Raw genomic sequence first — 22,434 nt, 5'->3', positions numbered from 1 at the left:
CACACTTTACCAAACTCCGTCACCAGCTTCTGCAGTTTCTCACATGAATCCGCCACCAGCGCTGTATCATCAGCGAACAACAACTGACTCACTTCCCAAGCTCTCTCATCCCCAACAGACTTCATACTTGCCCCTCTTTCCAAGACTCTTGCATTTACCTCCCTAACAACCCCATCCATAAACAAATTAAACAACCATGGAGACATCACACACCCCTGCCGCAAACCTACATTCACTGAGAACCAATCACTTTCCTCTCTTCCTACACGTACACATATATATATATATATATATATATATATATATATAGATATATTTTTTTTTTTCTTTTTTTTTTTTTTTTGCTTTGTCGCTGTCTCCCGCGTTTGCGAGGTAGTGCAAGGAAACAGACGAAAGAAAATGGCCCAACCCACCCCCATACACATGTATATACATACGTCCACACACGCAAATATACATACCTACACAGCTTTCCATGGTCTACCCCAGACGCTTCACATGCCCTGATTCAATCCACTGACAGCACGTCAACCCCGGTATACCACATCGATCCAATTCACTCTATTCCTTGCCCTCCTTTCACCCTCCTGCATGTTCAGGCCCCGATCACACAAAATCTTTTTCACTCCACCTTTCCACCTCCAATTTGGTCTCCCACTTCTCCTCGTTCCCTCCACCTCCGACACATATATCCTCTTGGTCAATCTTTCCTCACTCATTCTCTCCATGTGCCCAAACCATTTCAAAACACCCTCTTCTGCTCTCTCAACCACGCTCTTTTTATTTCCACACATCTCTCTTACCCTTACGTTACTTACTCGATCAAACCACCTCACACCACACATTGTCCTCAAACATCTCATTTCCAGCATATCCATCCTCCTGCGCACCACTCTATCCATAGCCCACGCCTCGCAACCATACAACATTGTTGGAACCACTATTCCTTCAAACATACCCATTTTTGCTTTCCGAGATAATGTTCTCGACTTCCACACATTCGTCAAGGCTCCCAGAATTTTCGCCCCCTCCCCCACCCTATGATCCACTTCCGCTTCCATGGTTCCATCCGCTGCCAGATCCACTCCCAGATATCTAAAACACTTCACTTCCTCCAGTTTTTCTCCATTCAAACTCACCTCCCAATTGACTTGACCCTCAACCCTACTGTACCTAATAACCTTGCTCTTATTCACATTAACTCTTAACTTTCTTCTTTCACACACTTTACCAAACTCAGTCACCAGCTTCTGCAGTTTCTCACATGAATCAGCCACCAGCGCTGTATCATCAGCGAACAACTGACTCACTTCCCAAGCTCTCTCATCCCCAACAGACTTCATACTTGCCCCTCTTTCCAAAACTCTTGCATTCACCTCCCTAACAACCCCATCCATAAACAAATTAAACAACCATGGAGACATCACACACCCCTGCCGCAAACCTACATTCACTGAGAACCAATCACTTTCCTCTCTTCCTACACGTACACATGCCTTACATCCTCGATAAAAACTTTTCACTGCTTCTAACAACTTGCCTCCCACACCATATATTCTTAATACATTCCAGAGAGCATCTCTATCAACTCTATCATATGCCTTCTCCAGATCCATAAATGCTACATACAAATCCATTTGCTTTTCTAAGTATTTCTCACATACATTCTTCAAAGCAAACACCTGATCCACACATCCTCTACCACTTCTGAAACCACACTGCTCTTCCCCAATCTGATGCTCTGTACATGCCTTCACCCTCTCAATCAATACCCTCCCATATAATTTACCAGGAATACTCAACAAACTTATACCTCTGTAATTTGAGCACTCACTCTTATCCCCTTTGCCTTTGTACAATGGCACAATGCACGCATTCCGCCAATCCTCAGGCACCTCACCATGAGTCATACATACATTAAATAACCTTACCAACCAGTCAACAATACAGTCACCTCCTTTTTTAATAAATTCCACTGCAATACCATCCAAACCTGCTGCCTTGCCGGCTTTCATCTTCCGCAAAGCTTTTACTACCGCAAAGATTTTACCAAATCATTTTCCCTAACCCTCTCACTTTGCACACCACCTCGACCAAAACACCCTATATCTGCCACTCTATCATCAAACACATTCAACAAACCTTCAAAATACTCACTCCATCTCCTTCTCACATCACCACTACTTGTTATCACCTCCCCATTTGCGCCCTTCACTGAAGTTCCCATTTGCTCCCTTGTCTTACGCACTTTATTTACCTCCTTCCAGAACATCTTTTTATTCTCCCTAAATTTAATGATACTCTCTCACCCCAACTCTCATTTGCCCTTTTTTTCACCTCTTGCACCTTTCTCTTGACCTCCTGTCTCTTTCTTTTATACATCTCCCACTCAATTGCATTTTTTCCCTGCAAAAATCGTCAAAATGCCTCTCTCTTCTCTTTCACTAATACTCTTACTTCTTCATCCCACCACTCACTACCCTTTCTAATCAACCCATCTCCCACTCTTCTCATGCCACAAGCATCTTTTGCGCAATCCATCACTGATTCCCTAAATACATCCCATTCCTCCCCCACTCCCCTTACTTCCATTGTTCTCACCTTTTTCCATTCTGTACTCAGTCTCTCCTGTGTACACAAGTCTCCTTCCCAAGCTAACTTACTCTCACCACCCTCTTCACCCCAACATTCACTCTTCTTTTCTGAAAACCCATACAAATCTTCACCTTAGCCTCCACAAGATAATGATCAGACATCCCTCCAGTCGCACCTCTCAGCACATTAACATCCAAAAGTCTCTCTTTCGCGCGCCTGTCAATTAACACGTAGTCCAATAACGCTCTCTGGCCATCTCTCCTACTTACATAAGTATACTTATGTATATCTCGCTTTTTAAACCAGGTATTCCCAATCATCAGTCCTTTTTCAGCACATAAATCTACAAGCTCTTCACCATTTCCATTTACAACACTGAACACCCCATGTATACCAATTATTCCCTCAACTGCCACATTACTCACCTTTGCATTCAAATCACCCATCACTATAACCCGGTCTCGTGCATCAAAACCACTAACACACTCATATATATATATATATATATATATATATATATATATATATATATATATATATATATACATGAACTGTGGGAGAGAGTGTATGTTATATAAACCTGCAGAGAGCCGCCGCTGTACTACCCCAGTTGGACCGTTCACTTTAATACACAAGAATAGTACGACCCTTGAGCATGATGGCACCGTACTTGGTAAGACCTCTGACCTAATCCTTAAGAAGGTCAGGTCAAACGCCAGAACACCTACACCTAAAAGCAATAGTGTCGCCGTGCTCTAGTGTCGTAACGTTGTGGTTGAGGGTCGTACCACAACATACAACACCTCTTTGTGAAGTGTCGACCTATATAAACCCCACCTCTTTGTGAAGTGTCGACCTATATAAACCCCACCTCTTTGTGAAGTGTCGACCTATATAAACCCCACCTCTTTGTGAAGTGTCGACCTATATAAACCCCACCTCTTTGTGAAGTGTCGACCTATATAAACCCCACCTCTTTGTGAAGTGTCGACCTATATAAACCCCACCTCTTTGTGAAGTGTCGACCTATATAAACCCCACCTCTTTGTGAAGTGTCGACCTATATAAACCCCACCTCTTTGTGAAGTGTTGGCCTATATAAACCCCACCTCTTTGTGAAGTGTTGGCCTATATAAACCCCACCTCTTTGTGAAATGTCGACCTATATAAACCCCACCTCTTTGTGAAGTGTCGACCTATATAAACCCCACCTCTTTGTGAAGTGTTGGCCTATATAAACCCCACCTCTTTGTGAAGTGTCGACCTATATAAACCCCACCTCTTTGTGAAGTGTCGACCTATATAAACCCCACCTCTTTGTGAAGTGTTGGCCTATATAAACCCCACCTCTTTGTGAAGTGTCGACCTATATAAACCCCACCTCTTTGCGAAGTGTCGACCTATATAAACCCCACCTCTTTGTGAAGTGTCGACCTATATAAACCCCACCTCTTTGTGAAGTGTCGACCTATATAAACCCCACCTCTTTGTGCAGTGTTGGCCTATATAAACCCCACCTCTTTGTGAAGTGTCGACCTATATAAAACCCACCTCTTTGTGAAGTGTTGGCCTATATAAACCCCACCTCTTTGTGAAGTGTCGACCTATATAAACCCCACCTCTTTGTGAAGTGTTGGCCTATATAAACCCCACCTCTTTGTGAAGTGTCGATCTATATAAACCCCACCTCTTTGTGAAGTGTTGGCCTATATAAACCCCACCTCTTCGTGAAGTGTCGACCTATATAAACCCCACCTCTTTGTGAAGTGTTGGCCTATATAAACCCCACCTCTTTGTGAAGTGTTGGCCTATATAAACCCCACCTCTTTGTGAAGTGTCGACCTATATAAACCCCACCTCTTTGTGAAGTGTCGGCTTATATAAACCCCACCTCTTTGTGAAGTGTTGGCCTATATAAACCCCACCTCTTTGTGAAGTGTCGACCTATATAAACCCCACCTCTTTGTGAAGTGTCGGCTTATATAAACCCCACCTCTTTGTGAAGTGTTGGCCTATATAAACCCCACCTCTTTGTGAAGTGTCGACCTATATAAACCCCACCTCTTTGTGAAGTGTTGGCCTATATAAACCCCACCTCTTTGTGAAGTGTCGACCTATATAAACCCCACCTCTTTGTGAAGTGTCGACCTATATAAACCCCACCTCTTTGTGAAGTGTCGACCTATATAAACCCCACCTCTTTGTGAAGTGTTGGCCTATATAAACCCCACCTCTTTGTGAAGTGTCGACCTATATAAACCCCACCTCTTTGTGAAGTGTTGGCCTATATAAACCCCACCTCTTTGTGAAGTGTCGACCTATATAAACCCCACCTCTTTGTGAAGTGTTGGCCTATATAAACCCCACCTCTTTGTGAAGTGTTGGCCTATATAAACCCCACCTCTTTGTGAAGTGTTGGCCTATATAAACCCCACCTCTTTGTGAAGTGTTGGCCTATATAAACCCCACCTCTTTGTGAAGTGTTGGCCTATATAAACCCCACCTCTTTGTGAAGTGTTGGCCTATATAAACCCCACCTCTTTGTGAAGTGTTGGCCTATATAAACCCCACCTCTTTGTGAAGTGTCGACCTATATAAACCCCACCTCTTTGTGAAGTGTTGGCCTATATAAACCCCACCTCTTTGTGAAGTGTTGGCCTATATAAACCCCACCTCTTTGTGAAGTGTTGGCCTATATAAACCCCACCTCTTTGTGAAGTGTCGACCTATATAAACCCCACCTCTTTGTGAAGTGTCGGACCTATATAAACCCCACCTCTTTGTGAAGTGTGGTGGCCTTTAATAACCCACTCTTTGGTGAGTGGTGTATGAAGCACTTGTGAAGGTGCATAAACCCCACTCTTTGGAAGTGGGTTAAACGCACCTTTGTGAAGGTGGCTATGGACACTTTTGGAGTGTGGTTAGAACATCTTTGTGAGGTGGCTATATAAACCCACCTTGTGGAAGTGTGAGCCTAATAACCACTTGTAGTGTAGGTGGGCCTATATAAACCCACCTCTTAGTGAGAGGTGGTATAGACCCACTTTGGTGGAGTAGTGGATAACCACTTTGTGAAGGTGGGTAGTATAAGCACTTTGTGAGGAGGTAGGTAAGGACACTTGTAGGAGGTAGGTTGGGGTAATAGAGACACTTGTAGGTGAGGTGGAGTGTCACTTTAAGGAGGCACTTTATGGAAGTGTGCGGGTAGGCACACTTGTAAGGGTGGTGGTGGTATGGACCCCTTGTGGGAGGTGGGGTAGGAGCACTTGTAGGGGAGGTGGGGGTAGGGGAGCACTTGTAGGGGAGGTGGGGGTAGGGGGAGCACTTGTAGGGGAGGTGGGGTAGGGGGAGCACTTGTAGGGGAGGTGGGGGTAGGGGAGCACTTGTAGGGGAGGTGGGGGTAGGGGAGCACTTGTAGGGGAGGTGGGGGTAGGGGAGCACTTGTAGGGAGGTGGGGGTAGGGGGAGCACTTGTAGGGGAGGTGGGGGTAGGGGGAGCACTTGTAGGGGAGGTGGGGGTAGGGGGAGCACTTGTAGGGGAGGTGGGGGTAGGGGAGCACTTGTAGGGGAGGTGGGGGTAGGGGAGCACTTGTAGGGGAGGTGGGGGGAGGGGGAGCACTTGTAGGGGAGGTGGGGGTAGGGGGAGCACTTGTAGGGGAGGTGGGGGGTTGGGGGAGCACTTGTAGGGGTGGTGGGGGTAGGGGGAGCACTTGTAGGGAGGTGGGGGTAGGGGGAGCACTTGTAGGGGAGGTGGGGGTAGGGGGAGCACTTGTAGGGGAGGTGGGGGTAGGGGGAGCACTTGTAGGGGAGGTGGGGGTAGGGGGAGCACTTGTAGGGGAGGTGGGGGTAGGGGAGCACTTGTAGGGGAGGTGGGGGTAGGGGAGCACTTGTAGGGGAGGTGGGGGTAGGGGGAGCACTTGTAGGGGAGGTGGGGGTAGGGGGAGCACTTGTAGGGGAGGTGGGGGTAGGGGGAGCACTTGTAGGGGAGGTGGGGGTAGGGGGAGCACTTGTAGGGGAGGTGGGGGTAGGGGAGCACTTGTAGGGAGGTGGGGGTAGGGGGAGCACTTGTAGGGGAGGTGGGGGTAGGGGGAGCACTTGTAGGGGAGGTGGGGGTAGGGGAGCACTTGTAGGGGAGGTGGGGTAGGGGAGCACTTGTAGGGGAGGTGGGGGTAGGGGAGCACTTGTAGGGGAGGTGGGGGTAGGGGGAGCACTTGTAGGGGAGGTGGGGGTAGGGGAGCACTTGTAGGGGAGGTGGGGGTAGGGGGAGCACTTGTAGGGGAGGTGGGGGTAGGGGGAGCACTTGTAGGGGAGGTGGGGGTAGGGGAGCACTTGTAGGGGAGGTGGGGGTAGGGGAGCACTTGTAGGGGAGGTGGGGGTAGGGGAGCACTTGTAGGGGAGGTGGGGGTAGGGGGAGCACTTGTAGGGGAGGTGGGGGTAGGGGAGCACTTGTAGGGGAGGTGGGGGTAGGGGAGCACTTGTAGGGAGGTGGGGGTAGGGGGAGCACTTGTAGGGGAGGTGGGGGTAGGGGAGCACTTGTAGGGGAGGTGGGGGTAGGGGAGCACTTGTAGGGGAGGTGGGGGTAGGGGAGCACTTGTAGGGGAGGTGGGGGTAGGGGGAGCACTTGTAGGGGAGGTGGGGGTAGGGGGAGCACTTGTAGGGGAGGTGGGGTAGGGGAGCACTTGTAGGGGAGGTGGGGGTAGGGGGAGCACTTGTAGGGGAGGTGGGGGTAGGGGAGCACTTGTAGGGGAGGTGGGGGTAGGGGAGCACTTGTAGGGGAGGTGGGGGTAGGGGAGCACTTGTAGGGGAGGTGGGGGTAGGGGAGCACTTGTAGGGGAGGTGGGGGTAGGGGAGCACTTGTAGGGGAGGTGGGGGTAGGGGAGCACTTGTAGGGGAGGTGGGGGTAGGGGGAGCACTTGTAGGGGAGGTGGGGGTAGGGGAGCACTTGTAGGGGAGGTGGGGGTAGGGGAGCACTTGTAGGGGAGGTGGGGGTAGGGGAGCACTTGTAGGGGAGGTGGGGGTAGGGGGAGCACTTGTAGGGGAGGTGGGGGTAGGGGAGCACTTGTAGGGGAGGTGGGGGTAGGGGAGCACTTGTAGGGGAGGTGGGGGTAGGGGAGCACTTGTAGGGGAGGTGGGGGTAGGGGAGCACTTGTAGGGGAGGTGGGGGTAGGGGAGCACTTGTAGGGAGGTGGGGGTAGGGGAGCACTTGTAGGGGAGGTGGGGGTAGGGGGAGCACTTGTAGGGGAGGTGGGGGTAGGGGAGCACTTGTAGGGGAGGTGGGGGTAGGGGAGCACTTGTAGGGGAGGTGGGGGTAGGGGAGCACTTGTAGGGGAGGTGGGGGTAGGGGGAGCACTTGTAGGGGAGGTGGGGGTAGGGGAGCACTTGTAGGGGAGGTGGGGGTAGGGGAGCACTTGTAGGGGAGGTGGGGGTAGGGGAGCACTTGTAGGGGAGGTGGGGGTAGGGGAGCACTTGTAGGGGAGGTGGGGTAGGGGGAGCACTTGTAGGGGAGGTGGGGGTAGGGGAGCACTTGTAGGGGAGGTGGGGGTAGGGGAGCACTTGTAGGGGAGGTGGGGGTAGGGGGAGCACTTGTAGGGGAGGTGGGGGTAGGGGGAGCACTTGTAGGGGAGATGGGTAATGGCTTAAAAATAATATACAAAAGTAATTGTAATACAAACGTGAATATGTAGCATGCATGCCAAAACGCGTTTATTCTTTGACAAAGAAACATATATATATATATATATATATATATATATATATATATATATATGTGTGTGTGTGTGTGTGTGTGTGTGTGTGTATTAATATTGTTATAATACCTGATCGCCGTTTTCCACGTCACAGATGCAGCGCCAAGAAACACGAAAAGACCTATCCACTCACACACACACACACACACACACACATGTACCCTTGTTTCCCGGGTTGAATCCTGGGCAAGGCAGTACAACCACAGCCAAAGGTAGTTGTTCCTCCTTCCCTCGGGACTGGTCGATAAATGGGAACCTGGCTTAGGCTGCGGTATGTATGTATGTATGTATGTATGTATGTATGTATGTGCGAATACATGCACCAGAGTACAGAAGGTACAAACAAGCAGATGAATCACAAAACAACACGTCATACGGGAATCCGCTGGTAGCCAAGAAGATCCGAGCGCTGTAACCCCACGAGTGTACACATACCATTACAATGTATTCAGAAATACATACAAGTACATATGAACCCTGTGGGTTACTTGATATCTCTCCAGGCACAGCAGGAGAAGCGCTGGTGACAAAAGACGCTAGAAAGCGACTGGGACAACATTTTCCTTAAGGCGCCCTAAACCTGACGAGGTAAATGGCGATCGCCGGAGGGGCAGCGTGCCCCAGGCTGACCCGCTGTCGTCTTTACGGCTCCTAAATCAGGAGGACGTTGGTTCGAGGTTTTGGAATGAGTAGGTAATTCGATGGTGAGGAAATGGAAGATGGATAGACTTCTTCTAGACTGGAATGTCTCATATAAGTGACATGTTGCCGCGCATGTCAATGTCTTGTGCATGACAACCCCAAGTATACCATCTCTCATGTCATAAAACTGTCCATCACAGTGTCTGGCATACCTCGCAATATACTAGCATACTCTGCCTCTCAGAGATATACCCAGAATGATGTTTGTCATATCGAGCAGTTAACAATGGGTCGTGTATGATCGTGAGGAAGCATGACTGACGCATGTTACTGGTCTACAAGTCACGTCTTAGGTAAGGGAGGGGGGGAAGGAAGAGACATGGTTGGCAATTTGTTGCGTCTGTGCGTGTTGGTGTGTGGCCGGGTTAGGGTAGGAGGTGGGGGTCGGGAGTCTGTAATTAACCCCCCCTCCTTTCCCCCCCCCCCCACCACCACCACCATACGACCTGTCCCAGAAGACAGCGTCGATATTGCTTCAGCCCCGCATTATGCCAGACCACACACACCACTGGAGGCCCCACAGACCACACACACCAATGGAGGCCCCACAGACCACACACACCTCTGGGGGCCCCACAGACCACACACACGTCTGAGGGCCCCACAGACCACACACACGTCTGGGGGCCCCACAGACCACACACACTTCTGAGGGCCCCACAAACCACACACATCTCTGGGGGCCCCACAAACCACACACACCTCTGGGGGCCCCACAGAAAAAAAAAAAAAAAATATATATATATATATATATATATATATATATATATATATATATATATATATATACCGGGGTTGACGTGCTGTCAGTGAATTGAATCAGGGCATGTGAAGCGTCTGGGATAAACCATGGAAAGTTGTGTGGGGCCTGGATGTGGAAAGGGAGCTGTAGTTTTGGGCATTATTGCATGACAGCTAGAGACTGAGTGTGAACGAATGGGGCCTTTGTTGTCTTTTCCTAGCGCTACCTCGCACACATGAGGGGGGAGGGGGATGGTATTCCATGTGTGGCGAGGTGGCGATGGGAATGAATAAAGGCAGACAGTGTGAATTGTGTGCATGGGTATATATGTATGTGTCTGTGTGTGTATACATATGTGTGCACTGAGATGTATAGGTATGTATATGTGCTGTGTGTAGACGTGTATGTATATACATGTGTATGGGGGTGGGTTGGGCCATTTCTTTCGTCTGTTTCCTTGCGCTACCTCGCAAACGCGGGAGACAGCGACAAAGCAAAATAAAAAAATAAAATATATATATATATATATATATATATATATATATATATATATATATATATATGTGTGTGTGTGTGTGTGTGTGTGTGTGTGTGTGTGTGTGTGAGTTTGTGTGTGTGTGTGGATAGGACTTTCTTCGTGTTTCTTGGCGCTACATCTATGATGCGGAAAACGGCGATCAGGAATAATAACAATATTAATAAGCACACACACACACACACACACACACACATATATATATATATATATATATATATATATATATATATATATATATATATATATATACATACATATATATTTTTTTTTTTTTTTTTTTTTTTATACTTTGTCGCTGTCTCCCGCGTTTGCGAGGTAGCGCAAGGAAACAGACGAAAGAAATGGCCCAACCCCCCCCATACACATGTACATACACACGTCCACACACGCAAATATACATACCTACACAGCTTTCCATGGTTTACCCCAGACGCTTCACATGCCTTGATTCAATCCATTGACAGCACGTCAACCCCTGTATACCACATGACTCCAATTCACTCTATTCCTTGCCCTCCTTTCACCCTCCTGCATGTTCAGGCCCCGATCACACAAAATCTTTTTCACTCCATCTTTCCACCTCCAATTTGGTCTCCCTCTTCTCCTCGTTCCCTCCACCTCCGACACATATATCCTCTTGGTCAATCTCTCCTCACTCATTCTCTCCATGTGCCCAAACCATTTCAAAACACCCTCTTCTGCTCTCTCAACCACGCTCTTTTTATTTCCACACATCTCTCTTACCCTTACGTTACTTACTCGATCAAACCACCTCACACCACACATTGTCCTCAAACATCTCATTTCCAGCACATCCATCCTCCTGCGCACATCTCTATCCATAGCCCACGCCTCGCAACCATACAACATTGTTGGAACCACTATTCCCTCAAACATACCCATTTTTGCTCTCCGAGATAATGTTCTCGACTTCCACACATTTTTCAAGGCTCCCAAAATTTTCGCCCCCTCCCCCACCCTATGATCCACTTCCGCTTCCATGGTTCCATCCGCTGACAGATCCACTCCCAGATATCTAAAACACTTCACTTCCTCCAGTTTTTCTCCATATATATATATATATATATATATATATATATATTATATATATATATATATATATATATATATGTATGTATATATATATATATATATATATATATATATATATATATATATATATATATATATATATATATATATATTTTTTTTTTTTTTTTTTTTCATACTATTCGCCATTTCCCGCGTCAGCGAGGTAGCGTTAAGAACAGAGGACTGGGCCTTAGAGGGAATATCCTCACCTGGCCCCCTTCTCTGTTCCTTCTTTTTTGCAAAAAAAAAAAAAAAAAAAAAAAGACAGGGGAGGATTTCTCGCCCCCCCCCCCCCCGCTCCCTTCACTTTTAGTCGCCTTCTACGACACGCAGGGAATACGTGGGAAGTATTCTTTCTCCCCTATCCCCAGGGATAATATATATATATATATATATATATATATATATATATATATATATATATATATATATATATATATAGTTACCTGATTTTCTTATACATAGCGTACGTGTCTCTTACTTCTAAATACTTAAGTATGAGTCATTTGTCATGTTACTACTAAACACTACATTAATAGTAAGTCTTTTGTATTTCTATAGACTTAAGTGCAAGTCTTCTGTTACCTGCAACCATGATATCATTCCCATGTAATCTACATGACTTAACCTAACCCAACCTACCTCAAACCATCTTAAAATTGCTCAAACATCTTGCCCATCTCAACAGCTCCAAGTAAAGTTTCGGTACCAAATTACTTTATCTAAATAAATAACATTACATAATAATGATTTTGAATATTCCAATAGGCTCTGCCAACTACAATCATTTCATGAATTTTGAATATTGCAATAAGCTCTACCAACTACAATCATTTCATGAATTTCAAATTGGCCCAAAGAGCTCCCTTTTTTTTTTTTTAAACCAAACTTCACTATATAAGCCTCATAGTTATTTCGGCTACCCTGAAATAACCCCCATTCTAACTTAATCTACCACTCCATGTGGCTACATACCCTTATATAAACCTAACTTGACCCACCATAGTTCAGTTGAATGTAAAAACCGTCATTCTGGTCTTTTTAAAGAATGGTAAATGTGTGGCCATTTATCATGCAAACGATATGAAAATATGAAGCCATTCATCAGGCTTACGTTGAGAAGATATATGGGCCATTTAACTGACAAAGGCCGATCTATATGAACTGATGAAGAAGTCACTTAATACTCAGGGTCAGTCTGGTGTTATCACAATCAGGGTCAGTCTGGTGGGTCACAATCAGGGTCAGTCTGGTGGGTCACAATCAGGGTCAGTCTGGAGGGTCACAATCAGGGTCAGTCTGGTGGGTCACAATCAGGGTCAGTCTGGTGGGTCACAATCAGGGTCAGTCTGGTGGGTCACAATCAGGGTCAGTCTGGTGGGTCACAATCAGGGTCAGTCTGGAGGGTCACAATCAGGGTCAGTCTGGTGGGTCACAATCAGGGTCAGTCTGGAGGGTCACAATCAGGGTCAGTCTGGTGGGTCACAATCAGGGTCAGTCTGGTGGGTCACAATCAGGGTCAGTCTGGTGGGTCACAATTAGGGTCAGTCTGGAGGGTCACAATCAGGGTCAGTCTGGTGGGTCACAATCAGGGTCAGTCTGGTGGGTCACAATCAGGGTCAGTCTGGTGGGTCACAATCAGGGTCAGTCTGGAGGGTCACAATCAGGGTCAGTCTGGTGGGTCACAATCAGGGTCAGTCTGGAGGGTCACAAACCGACCCTTACGGACGACATCAGGGTATCTTTGAGGTTTGTGTGGGTGTGGGAGCCCATCCGTGCCGACAACCCCTCCCCCAGGGCCGGAGGAGGAGGAGGGGGGGGGGATAATTAATTAATTACCCATCTGTTCATTTATCAGTTTTATCTTTTTATCTATTTCTTGAGCCATAAAGGATATAGCGGGGGAAATTATCAGGATAGATTGAAAAAGCCTAATGACATTAAAGCTACCTTTCTCTATTACACACACTTACCTTTCACTATCACACATCTGCCTCTCACTATCACTCACACACACACCTGCCCCTCACTATCACACACCTTCCTCGGAGTATATAATCACAAGCCTGACTCACTATCACACAAATGCTGCTCACAATCACGTCATGAAGAAGGTTTATCTTGTCCGTCTTAAATGGCAAAGTATTTCCATAATGTTCTCTATCACGAGTGCCAGGCCCTGGTCTCTATCACGAGTGCCAGGCCCTGGTCTCTATCACGAGTGCCAGGCCCTGGTCTCTATCACGAGTGCCAGGCCCTGGTCTCTATCACGAGTGCCACGCCCTGGTCTCTATCACGAGTGCCAGGCCCTGGTCTCTATCACGAGTGCCACGCCCTGGTCTCTATCACGAGTGCCACGCCCTGGTCTCTATCACGAGTGCCAGGCCCTGGTCTCTATCACGAGTGCCACGCCCTGGTCTCTATCACGAGTGCCACGCCCTGGTCTCTATCACGAGTGCCACGCCCTGGTCTCTATCACGAGTGCCACGCCCTGGTCACAGTTATTCATCTCGCCACTTCCGAGTAGGAACAAGTTGATTATCCCGAAGACACTACCAAAGATTACAGGTAAATGGCGCTACCATAGGTTACAGGTATATGGCGCTACTTGAGGTTACTGGTAAATGGCGCTACCTGAGGTTACAGGTAAATGGCGCTACCTATGGTTTCAGGTAAATGGCGCTACCTGAGGTTACAGGTAAATGGCCGTACCAGAGGTAACAGGTAAATAGCGCTACCTGAGGTTACAGGTAAATGGCGCTACCTGAGGTTACTGGTAAATGGCGCTACCTGAGGTTACAGGTAAATGGCGGTACCATAGGTTACAGGTAAATGATATCAAATGATAATCCAGGTGCAACTCTAAGAGAGTCAGGTAAATGGCGCTACCATAGGTTACAGGTAAATGGCGCTACCTGAGGTTACAGGTAAATGGCGGTACCAGAGGTTACAGGTAAATGGCGCTACCTGAGGTTACAGGTAAATGGCGCTACCTGAGGTTACAGGGAAATGGCGCTACTATAGGTTACAGGTAAATGGCGCTACCATAGGTTACAGGTAAATGGCGCTACCTAAGGTTACAGGTAAATGGCGCTACCTGAGGTTACAGGTAAATGGCGGTACCTGAGGTTACAGGTAAATGGCGGTACCACAGGTTATAGGTAAATGGCGCTGCCATAGGTTACAGGTAAATGGCGCTACCATAGGTTACAGGTAAATGGCGCTACCTGAGGTTACTGGTAAATGGCGCTACCTGAGGTTACAGGTAAATGGCGCTACCTATGGTTTCAGGTAAATGGCGCTACCTGAGGTTACAGGTAAATGGCCGTACCAGAGGTTACAGGTAAATGGCGCTACCTGAGGTTACAGGTAAATGGCGCTATCTGAGGTTACAGGTAAATGGCGATACCAGAGGTTACTGGTAAATGACGCTACCTGAGGTTATAGGTAAATGGGGGTACCAGAGGTTACAGGTAAATGGCGCTACCTGAGGTTAATGGTAAATGGCGCTACCTGAGGTTACTGGTAAATGGCGCTACCTGAGGTTACAGGTAAATGCCGCTATATGAGGTTACAGGTAAATGGCGCTACCATAGGTTACTGGTAAATGGCGCTACCTGAGATTACAGGTAAATGGCGCTACCTGAGGTTACAGGTAAATGGCGCTATCTGAGGTTACTGGTAAATGGCGCTACCTATGGTTTCAGGTAAATGACGCTACCTGAGGTTACAGGTAAATGGCGCTACCTGAGGTTATTGGTAAATGGCGCTACCTGTAGTTACAGGTAAATGGCGCTACCTGAGGTTACTGGTAAATGGCGCTACCTGAGGTTACAGGTAAATGGCGCTATCTGAGGTTACTGGTAAATGGCGCTACCTACGGTTTCAGGTAAATGACGCTACCTGAGGTTACAGGTAAATGGCGCTACCTGAGGTTACTGGTAAATGGCGCTACCTGTGGTTACAGGTAAATGGCGCTATCTGAGGTTACTGGTAAATGGCGCTACTTGAGGTTACAGGTAAATGGCGCTACCTGAGGTTACAGGTAAATGGCGTTACCTGAGGTTACTGGTAAATGGCGCCACCTGAGGTTACTGGTAAATGGCGCTACCTGATGTTACTGATAAATGGCGCTACCTATGGTTACAGGTGAATGGCGCTCTCTGAGGTTGCAGGTAACGGGCGTTGCCTGGGGAACAGTATCTATAGATAGATTATCTTAAAATGGACTAAACGTTGAACATCCAGGTCATCAGCAGTGTCCACTCTATCGTGGGTAATGTCCGGTCACTAGGGTAATGGCTCGACCTCCCATCCCAGAAAAGAACTACCAATATACTGGCGAAAATGACGGTTGAAACAACGTAATGAAGACGACCTACCGCCTGATCTGGTATTAGCGTCCAACCAGGACCTACCGTCCTACCAGGACCTACCGTCCATGAAGGACCTGCTGGACTCACCCTACTCAGGTTGTATGTGGCGTTGTAACTGAAGGTGAGGTGGACGAAGGAGGCGAAGGCCTTTTTGTACGTGATCACGAAGTCGTCTGGTGGCGGCGGGGGCGGCGTGGTGCTGGTGGTGGGTCCTGTGAAGATGAAGGCCTCCGTGGTCAACCCTGGGGGTATGGCCGCTGCCGCTGCGACACCTGAGGCAGTCCACGCCCACATCCATGCCCACGCCCACCCCCACAGCAGGCTCACAGCTTGCGACGGTCCGTGCATGATCAGCTCAGCATGACGGGTCAAAGGTGGTCAAAATATACATATATATATATATGTATATATATATATATATATATATATATATATATATATTTATCTCACAGTCTCAGGTCAACGTAGCGGACACGCTCATGTTCTGGGACTGCCCTGCGACACTTGAAACGCTCCAGAGAAACTTGAAACACTTCCGGGCTAAGATACTGGCTCAGTTTCACTAGCGGCGCCACTCGGCGAACTGGAATATCTCGGGCGAGAGTTGCAGTCTTGTCTTTCCCGAGGGATTTCATGTCTGACGCCTTCCAGGAGATCATCCAGGCTGGATCAGGAAGGCCATACCACACACACACTTCCAGCACTCGAGGCAGTTTAACTGGAAGGCTGGCTTCCGCTGCTGCTACTACTGCAGTGAACCAGCTGCATATAGCTTCTTGGCGGCATGTCCTCGCGAAGCATATCACTGCTTGAGCCGTAACATTGCACCTTTGGCGGACCGTAACACGTCACTGCTTTGGCCGTAACATTGTACCACTGGCGGACCGTAACACGTCACTGTTTTGGCCGTAACACTGTACCACTGGCGAACTGTAACATGTCACTGTTTGGGCCGTAACATTGTACCACTGGCGGACCGTAACACGTCACTGTTTGGGCCGTAACATTGTACCATTGGCGGACCGTAACACATTACTGTTTGAGCCGTAATACGATATCACTGTCGGATCGTAACGTATCACTAAAGGCTTCAGAGATCTTGTCAAGACAAGGAACACGTTGCTAGTGTTCCGTGTATGTATGCTCCGTTCCTTGTCGGGAGGAGCTGTCTGCAAGCGGCTACCACTGTGAGAGTAGTAAGGTGTGTGACCTGTGATGGCTCAACTACAGGTCTTTGTGAGAGCTTGGGAGAGCGGACGTCTGGGGAGAGTGGGAGTGAGAGGTTAGTCAAGCAAGGGAGGAGCAGCTCAGGCCTTCACCAGCCACACTGAAACACTGACTGGTCTCGCTACCAGCACCACCTGGCCCGCCACACACTACCATCTGCCTAACACCACCTGGCCCGCCACACACTACCACTTGCCCACCACCACCTGGCCCGAGTCACACTACCTCCTGCCCACCACCACCTGGCCTGCCTCACGCTACCACCTACCCACCACCACCACCACCTGGCTCGCCCCACACTACCACCTGCCCACCACCACCTGGCTCGTCCCACACTACCACCTGCCCACCACCACCTGGCACACACCAAACTACCATCTGCTCACCATCACCACCACCACCAGTCCCGCCCCACACTACCACCTGCTCACCACCACTTGGTCCGCCCCACAGTACCACCTGCCCACCACCACTACCACATGGCTTGCCCACACTACCACCTGCACACCACCACTACCACATGGCCCAGCCCACACTACCACCTGGCCCGCCCCACATTACCACCTGCCCACCACCACCACTACCTGGCCCACCCCACACTACTACCTGCCCACCACCACTACCACATGGCTCGCCCTACATTCCTACCTGCCCACCACCACCATTACCAGTACCTGGCCCACCCTCAAGGTCCCTACAAACCACAATCTCACACATGGTTCCTCATGCGACCAGTAACATACCATCCCTTGACACGGCATGACAACTCCACATCCTGGCAACTCCCGTCCCTGACACTTCACGTCCTGACACTTCACGTCCTGACACTTCACATTATGACACTTCACGTCCTGACACTTTACATTATGACACTTCAAGTCCTGACACTTCTCTTTATGACACTTCACATTATGACACCACGTCCTGACACTTCACATTATGACACCTTACATTATGACACAACGTCCTGACACTTCACATTATGACACTTTACATTATGACACCCCGTCCTGACACTTCACATCATGACACTCCACGTCTTGACACTTCACATTATGACACCACGTCCTGACACTTCACATTATGACACTTTACATTATGACACTTCACATTATGAAACCTTACATTAAGACACCACGTCCTGACACTTCACATTATATCACTTCAAAATATGACACTTTACATTATGACACTTCACGTCCTGACACTTCACATGACGACTTTTTACATTATGACACTTCATGTCCTGACACTTCACATTATGGCACTTTACATTATGACACCACATTATGACACTTTACATTGTGACAACAATTGGGTACCAACCACTGTTTTCGGTAAAGGCAACCCTACCACCATTCCATGCTGATCCAACAGATAGATGTTGGTCCAACTTGCGACAAAGTTACAAGAAGGGAGAAAATCGTCTTCTTTCATCATATTACGTTGTATACTAACATTATGTTGTGAGTTTACTGGGGTTCACAGTAAAGATCTGGCCTCTGGCTTGAATTTCTTTTTAAGACTTTGGTTACATAAGGTCAACCTGGCTATCATATAATGAGCTCCAGTTACCGTCATGCTCAAGGGTCGTACCGTCATGCTCAAAGGTCGTACCGTCATGTTCATTGGATTAGAACACTGCAGAAACTTGATTAATCAAGAAAGATGTTAAGTCTGATAATTCCTTCCAGAGCACTTAATGAAGTCTTAAATTACACCTGGCAATGTCTTCAAGTCTGACACCCTGTAATTACCCTTGAGTATTCAGATAATTTACTATATCATAACTCATTACTACAGACATTGCCTCAATGTTGTAAATCTAACGTAAGTGGCGTTAGCTAAGGCAATGAATTTAGCAGCAAAGTCATTAAGTTCTAATGTGTGTATGTCTGTGTGTATGTGCGTCTTGTTCAACCCTCATGACTTTCATTCATCCCCTGGTCTGCTACGAGAGAATCGAACCTTAAGCTAACAAGGGAAGAGAGATAAAAATGCATATCTTGAAGAAAAACTTGTTATGAGAGAGAGAGAGAGAGAGAGAGAGAGAGAGAGAGAGAGAGAGAGAGAGAGAGAGAGAGAGAGAGAGAGAGAGAGAGAGAGAGATCAGAAACCTAATACGATACAATAAGAAAAACACACACTAGACGATAGTATCAAACACACTAGACAATAATAACACATACTAGACAATAATAACACATACTAGACGATAATAACACACTAGACGATAATAATACATACTAGACGATAATAACACACACTAGACGATAATAACACATACTAGACGATAATAACACATACTAGACGAAAATAACACATACTAGACGATAATAACACACACTAGACGATAATAACACACACTAGACGATAATAACACATACTAGACGATAATAACACACACTAGACGATAATAACACATACTAGACGATAATAACACACACTAGACGATAATAACACATACTAGACGATAATAACACATACTAGACGAAAATAACACACACTAGACGATAATAACACACACTAGACGATAATAACACACACTAGACGATAATAATACATACTAGACGATAATAACACACACTAGACGATAATAACACATACTAGACGATAATAACACACACTAGACGATAATAACACATACTAGACGATAATAACACACACTAGACGATAATAACACATACTAGACGATAATAACGCATACTAGACGATAATAACACACACCAGACGATAATAACACATACTAGACGATAATAACACACACTAGACGATAATAACACACACTAGACGATAATAACACATACTAGACGATAATAACACACACTAGACGATAATAACGCATACTAAACGATAATAACACACACTAGACGATAATAACACATACTAGACGATATTAACACAAACTAGACGAAAATAACACACACTAGACGATAACACATACTAGACGATAATAACACGTACTAGACGATAATAACACATACTAGACGACAATAACACATACTAGACGATAATAACACACACTAGACGATAATAACACACACTAGACGATAATAACACATACTAGACGATAATAACAAACATTAGACCATAATAACACATACTAGACGATAATAACACACAGTAGACGATAATAACACACACTAGACGATAATAACACATACTAGACGATAATAACACATACTACACGATAATAACACATACTAGACGATAACAACACACAGTAGACGATAATAACACACACTAGACGATAATAACACACACTAGACGATAATAACACATACTAGACGATAATAACACACAATAGACGATAATAACACACACTAGACGATAATAACACATACTAGACGATAATAACGCATACTAGACGATAATAACACACACTAGACGATAATAACACATACTAGACGATAATAACACATACTAGACGATAATAACACATACTAGACGATAATAACGCATACTAGACGATAATAACACACACTAGACGATAATAACACATAATAGACGATAATAACACATACTAGACGATAAAAACGCATTAACATACAATCACAAATAATGTTAAGAATTCAGAGAGCAAATACAAGTCAGTGAGGCAGCAAACAAATGAGAGCAAACACCGGCAGGTGAAGATGAAGACAAAAATACAAGATAGTGGTCACACTCTGTGCCACGTGCGTGAGATGATTGGACGAAGATGTAACGTGTGTGTGTGTGTGTGTGTGTGTGTGTGTGTGCGTGTGTGCGTGTGTAGGAGAGGAACACGGCCAGTTCCTGTGACCCCAGGAGAGGTCACTCACACTTCCCTGAGTCACCTGGCGTGTTACATGGGGTCGTAACCCGCTTCCTGGTGGTTAGGGAGACGGTAAAATAAGCCCCAGACGCACCACAACAATGAACGTGACGGGATTAAATCAAATTGTCTACGGCTGGACTGTGGAAAGAAAAAAGGAAAACGGGTTTGAGGTTTTATAAGATTAAATGAATCACCACATGGTATATTTTCATATCTTATTCTTATGGTTTTATCCACTAAACGCCTGATTGTACATATAACCCCTCTAAACCTGCGCGATTTTACAACCCAGCACAACCCCCTAACATCTCAATTAAGACTGAAGAACATTGCCTCCAGATGTTATACCATGGCAGGCAGACTCCTCTGCACACGTGCGAAATATTACATTATCGTAACTGGTTGATTAAGACGACGATTGATAACTACAAACGTGGACATACGTGAGTTTTGTTAAAAATTGTTGGTTAGTTGGTTGGTCAATTTAGACTTTAGGCCTATCTACTGCTAGGCTCGACGAAGGCGTCAACATCAAGTTAAAACCAATTAAAAAAATCTTGAGCAACTTCTTCAAGTGTTCAGAATCATTCCAAAACGGTTTATTCTTATAACCTTGGTAGTTACAACACTTCCACAACATACCTTTTTACTCGCTATTGACTCAAGGTTATATAATGAGACCCACTCGCATGTCACATCTGAAACTTACATGAGTAATTTCAGGGTCCCAGACCTGCTCATGAAGACAGAATATCGGCAACTCAAATTTAGACACGTAAATATCCGGCAAGACTAGACTGCACACCCTAGCCAGTACGTGGAGCTTGTCCTCCGCGTCGACACACGAGCCCTATACACCCAGGATGTACGTACACCCTGGCTAATGTGTGTGTGTGTATACGTGGATCGATAGCGCAAGGCGGCTATAGCCCGCGTAATACTATTTGTGTTCCCTGGGTTGTACTAGCTCAGTACAAAGCTTATTAACTCCGGGTTGTACAATCCATCACACGCTACCTTTAATTACAAATGATCTTGCCACAGTTCCTTATCATATTTCTCGTTCTTAATGTGTACAAGAAAGAGAAATCTGATAAGAAAATGGGGGAGAAATTACGCAGTAACTGCCACTTACTAAAAAAACGATACAAAATTGCCTCCAGTCTTCTGAAGGAAAAATAATAACTTTTTCATACATGAACTCAAGAGTCACGAACGGGTAAGCAGTGGTAGGAAGAACAGCTTTACAAGCGGTTAATGCATAGCTTAATCTTGACCCAAGTATGAGATTTACGTCATGCTAGACCTTAACCCCTATGATCTGTTCCCAGTGACCACTGGCCACTGGACCACACTTACTGACCTCTGGCCACACCTGCTAGCCACTGGCCAAACCTATTGGCCACTGGACCACACTTGCTGGCAACTACACTTGCTGGCCACTGGCCAAACCTACTAGCCACTGGCCACACTTATACATGACTTTTAACACGGGGTTACAAGACCCTTCACAAGGCCTTATGAACATATACGGCCTTATGACGACACAGATTGCTACACAACCTTACATAAGACCCTATACAAGGCAGAAGGTTCTGAACCTACCTATACAGCCCA

The 22,434-nt window shown here is 46.5% G+C and overlaps 1 protein-coding gene across 1 annotated transcript in view; it reads right to left on the bottom strand.

Moving 5' to 3' along the window:
• The window catches only part of LOC139758628 (uncharacterized), a 65,384-nt gene extending 48,194 nt beyond the window's left edge, over positions 1–17,190 (bottom strand). The window contains exon 1 of the mRNA XM_071680135.1: positions 15,879–17,190. Within this exon, the coding sequence (XP_071536236.1) occupies positions 15,879–16,139 (261 nt within the window). The 5' untranslated portion in view covers positions 16,140–17,190. The remainder of the gene's footprint in view (positions 1–15,878) is intronic.
• Positions 17,191–22,434: the final 5,244 nt, after the last annotated feature.

This window comes from Panulirus ornatus, chromosome 31 (genome assembly GCF_036320965.1).
Source record: "Panulirus ornatus isolate Po-2019 chromosome 31, ASM3632096v1, whole genome shotgun sequence".
Taxonomy (NCBI): domain Eukaryota; kingdom Metazoa; phylum Arthropoda; class Malacostraca; order Decapoda; family Palinuridae; genus Panulirus; species Panulirus ornatus.
The sequence above is the reverse complement of the archived record's forward strand: the minus strand, read 5'-3'. Positions and strand labels throughout refer to the sequence as shown.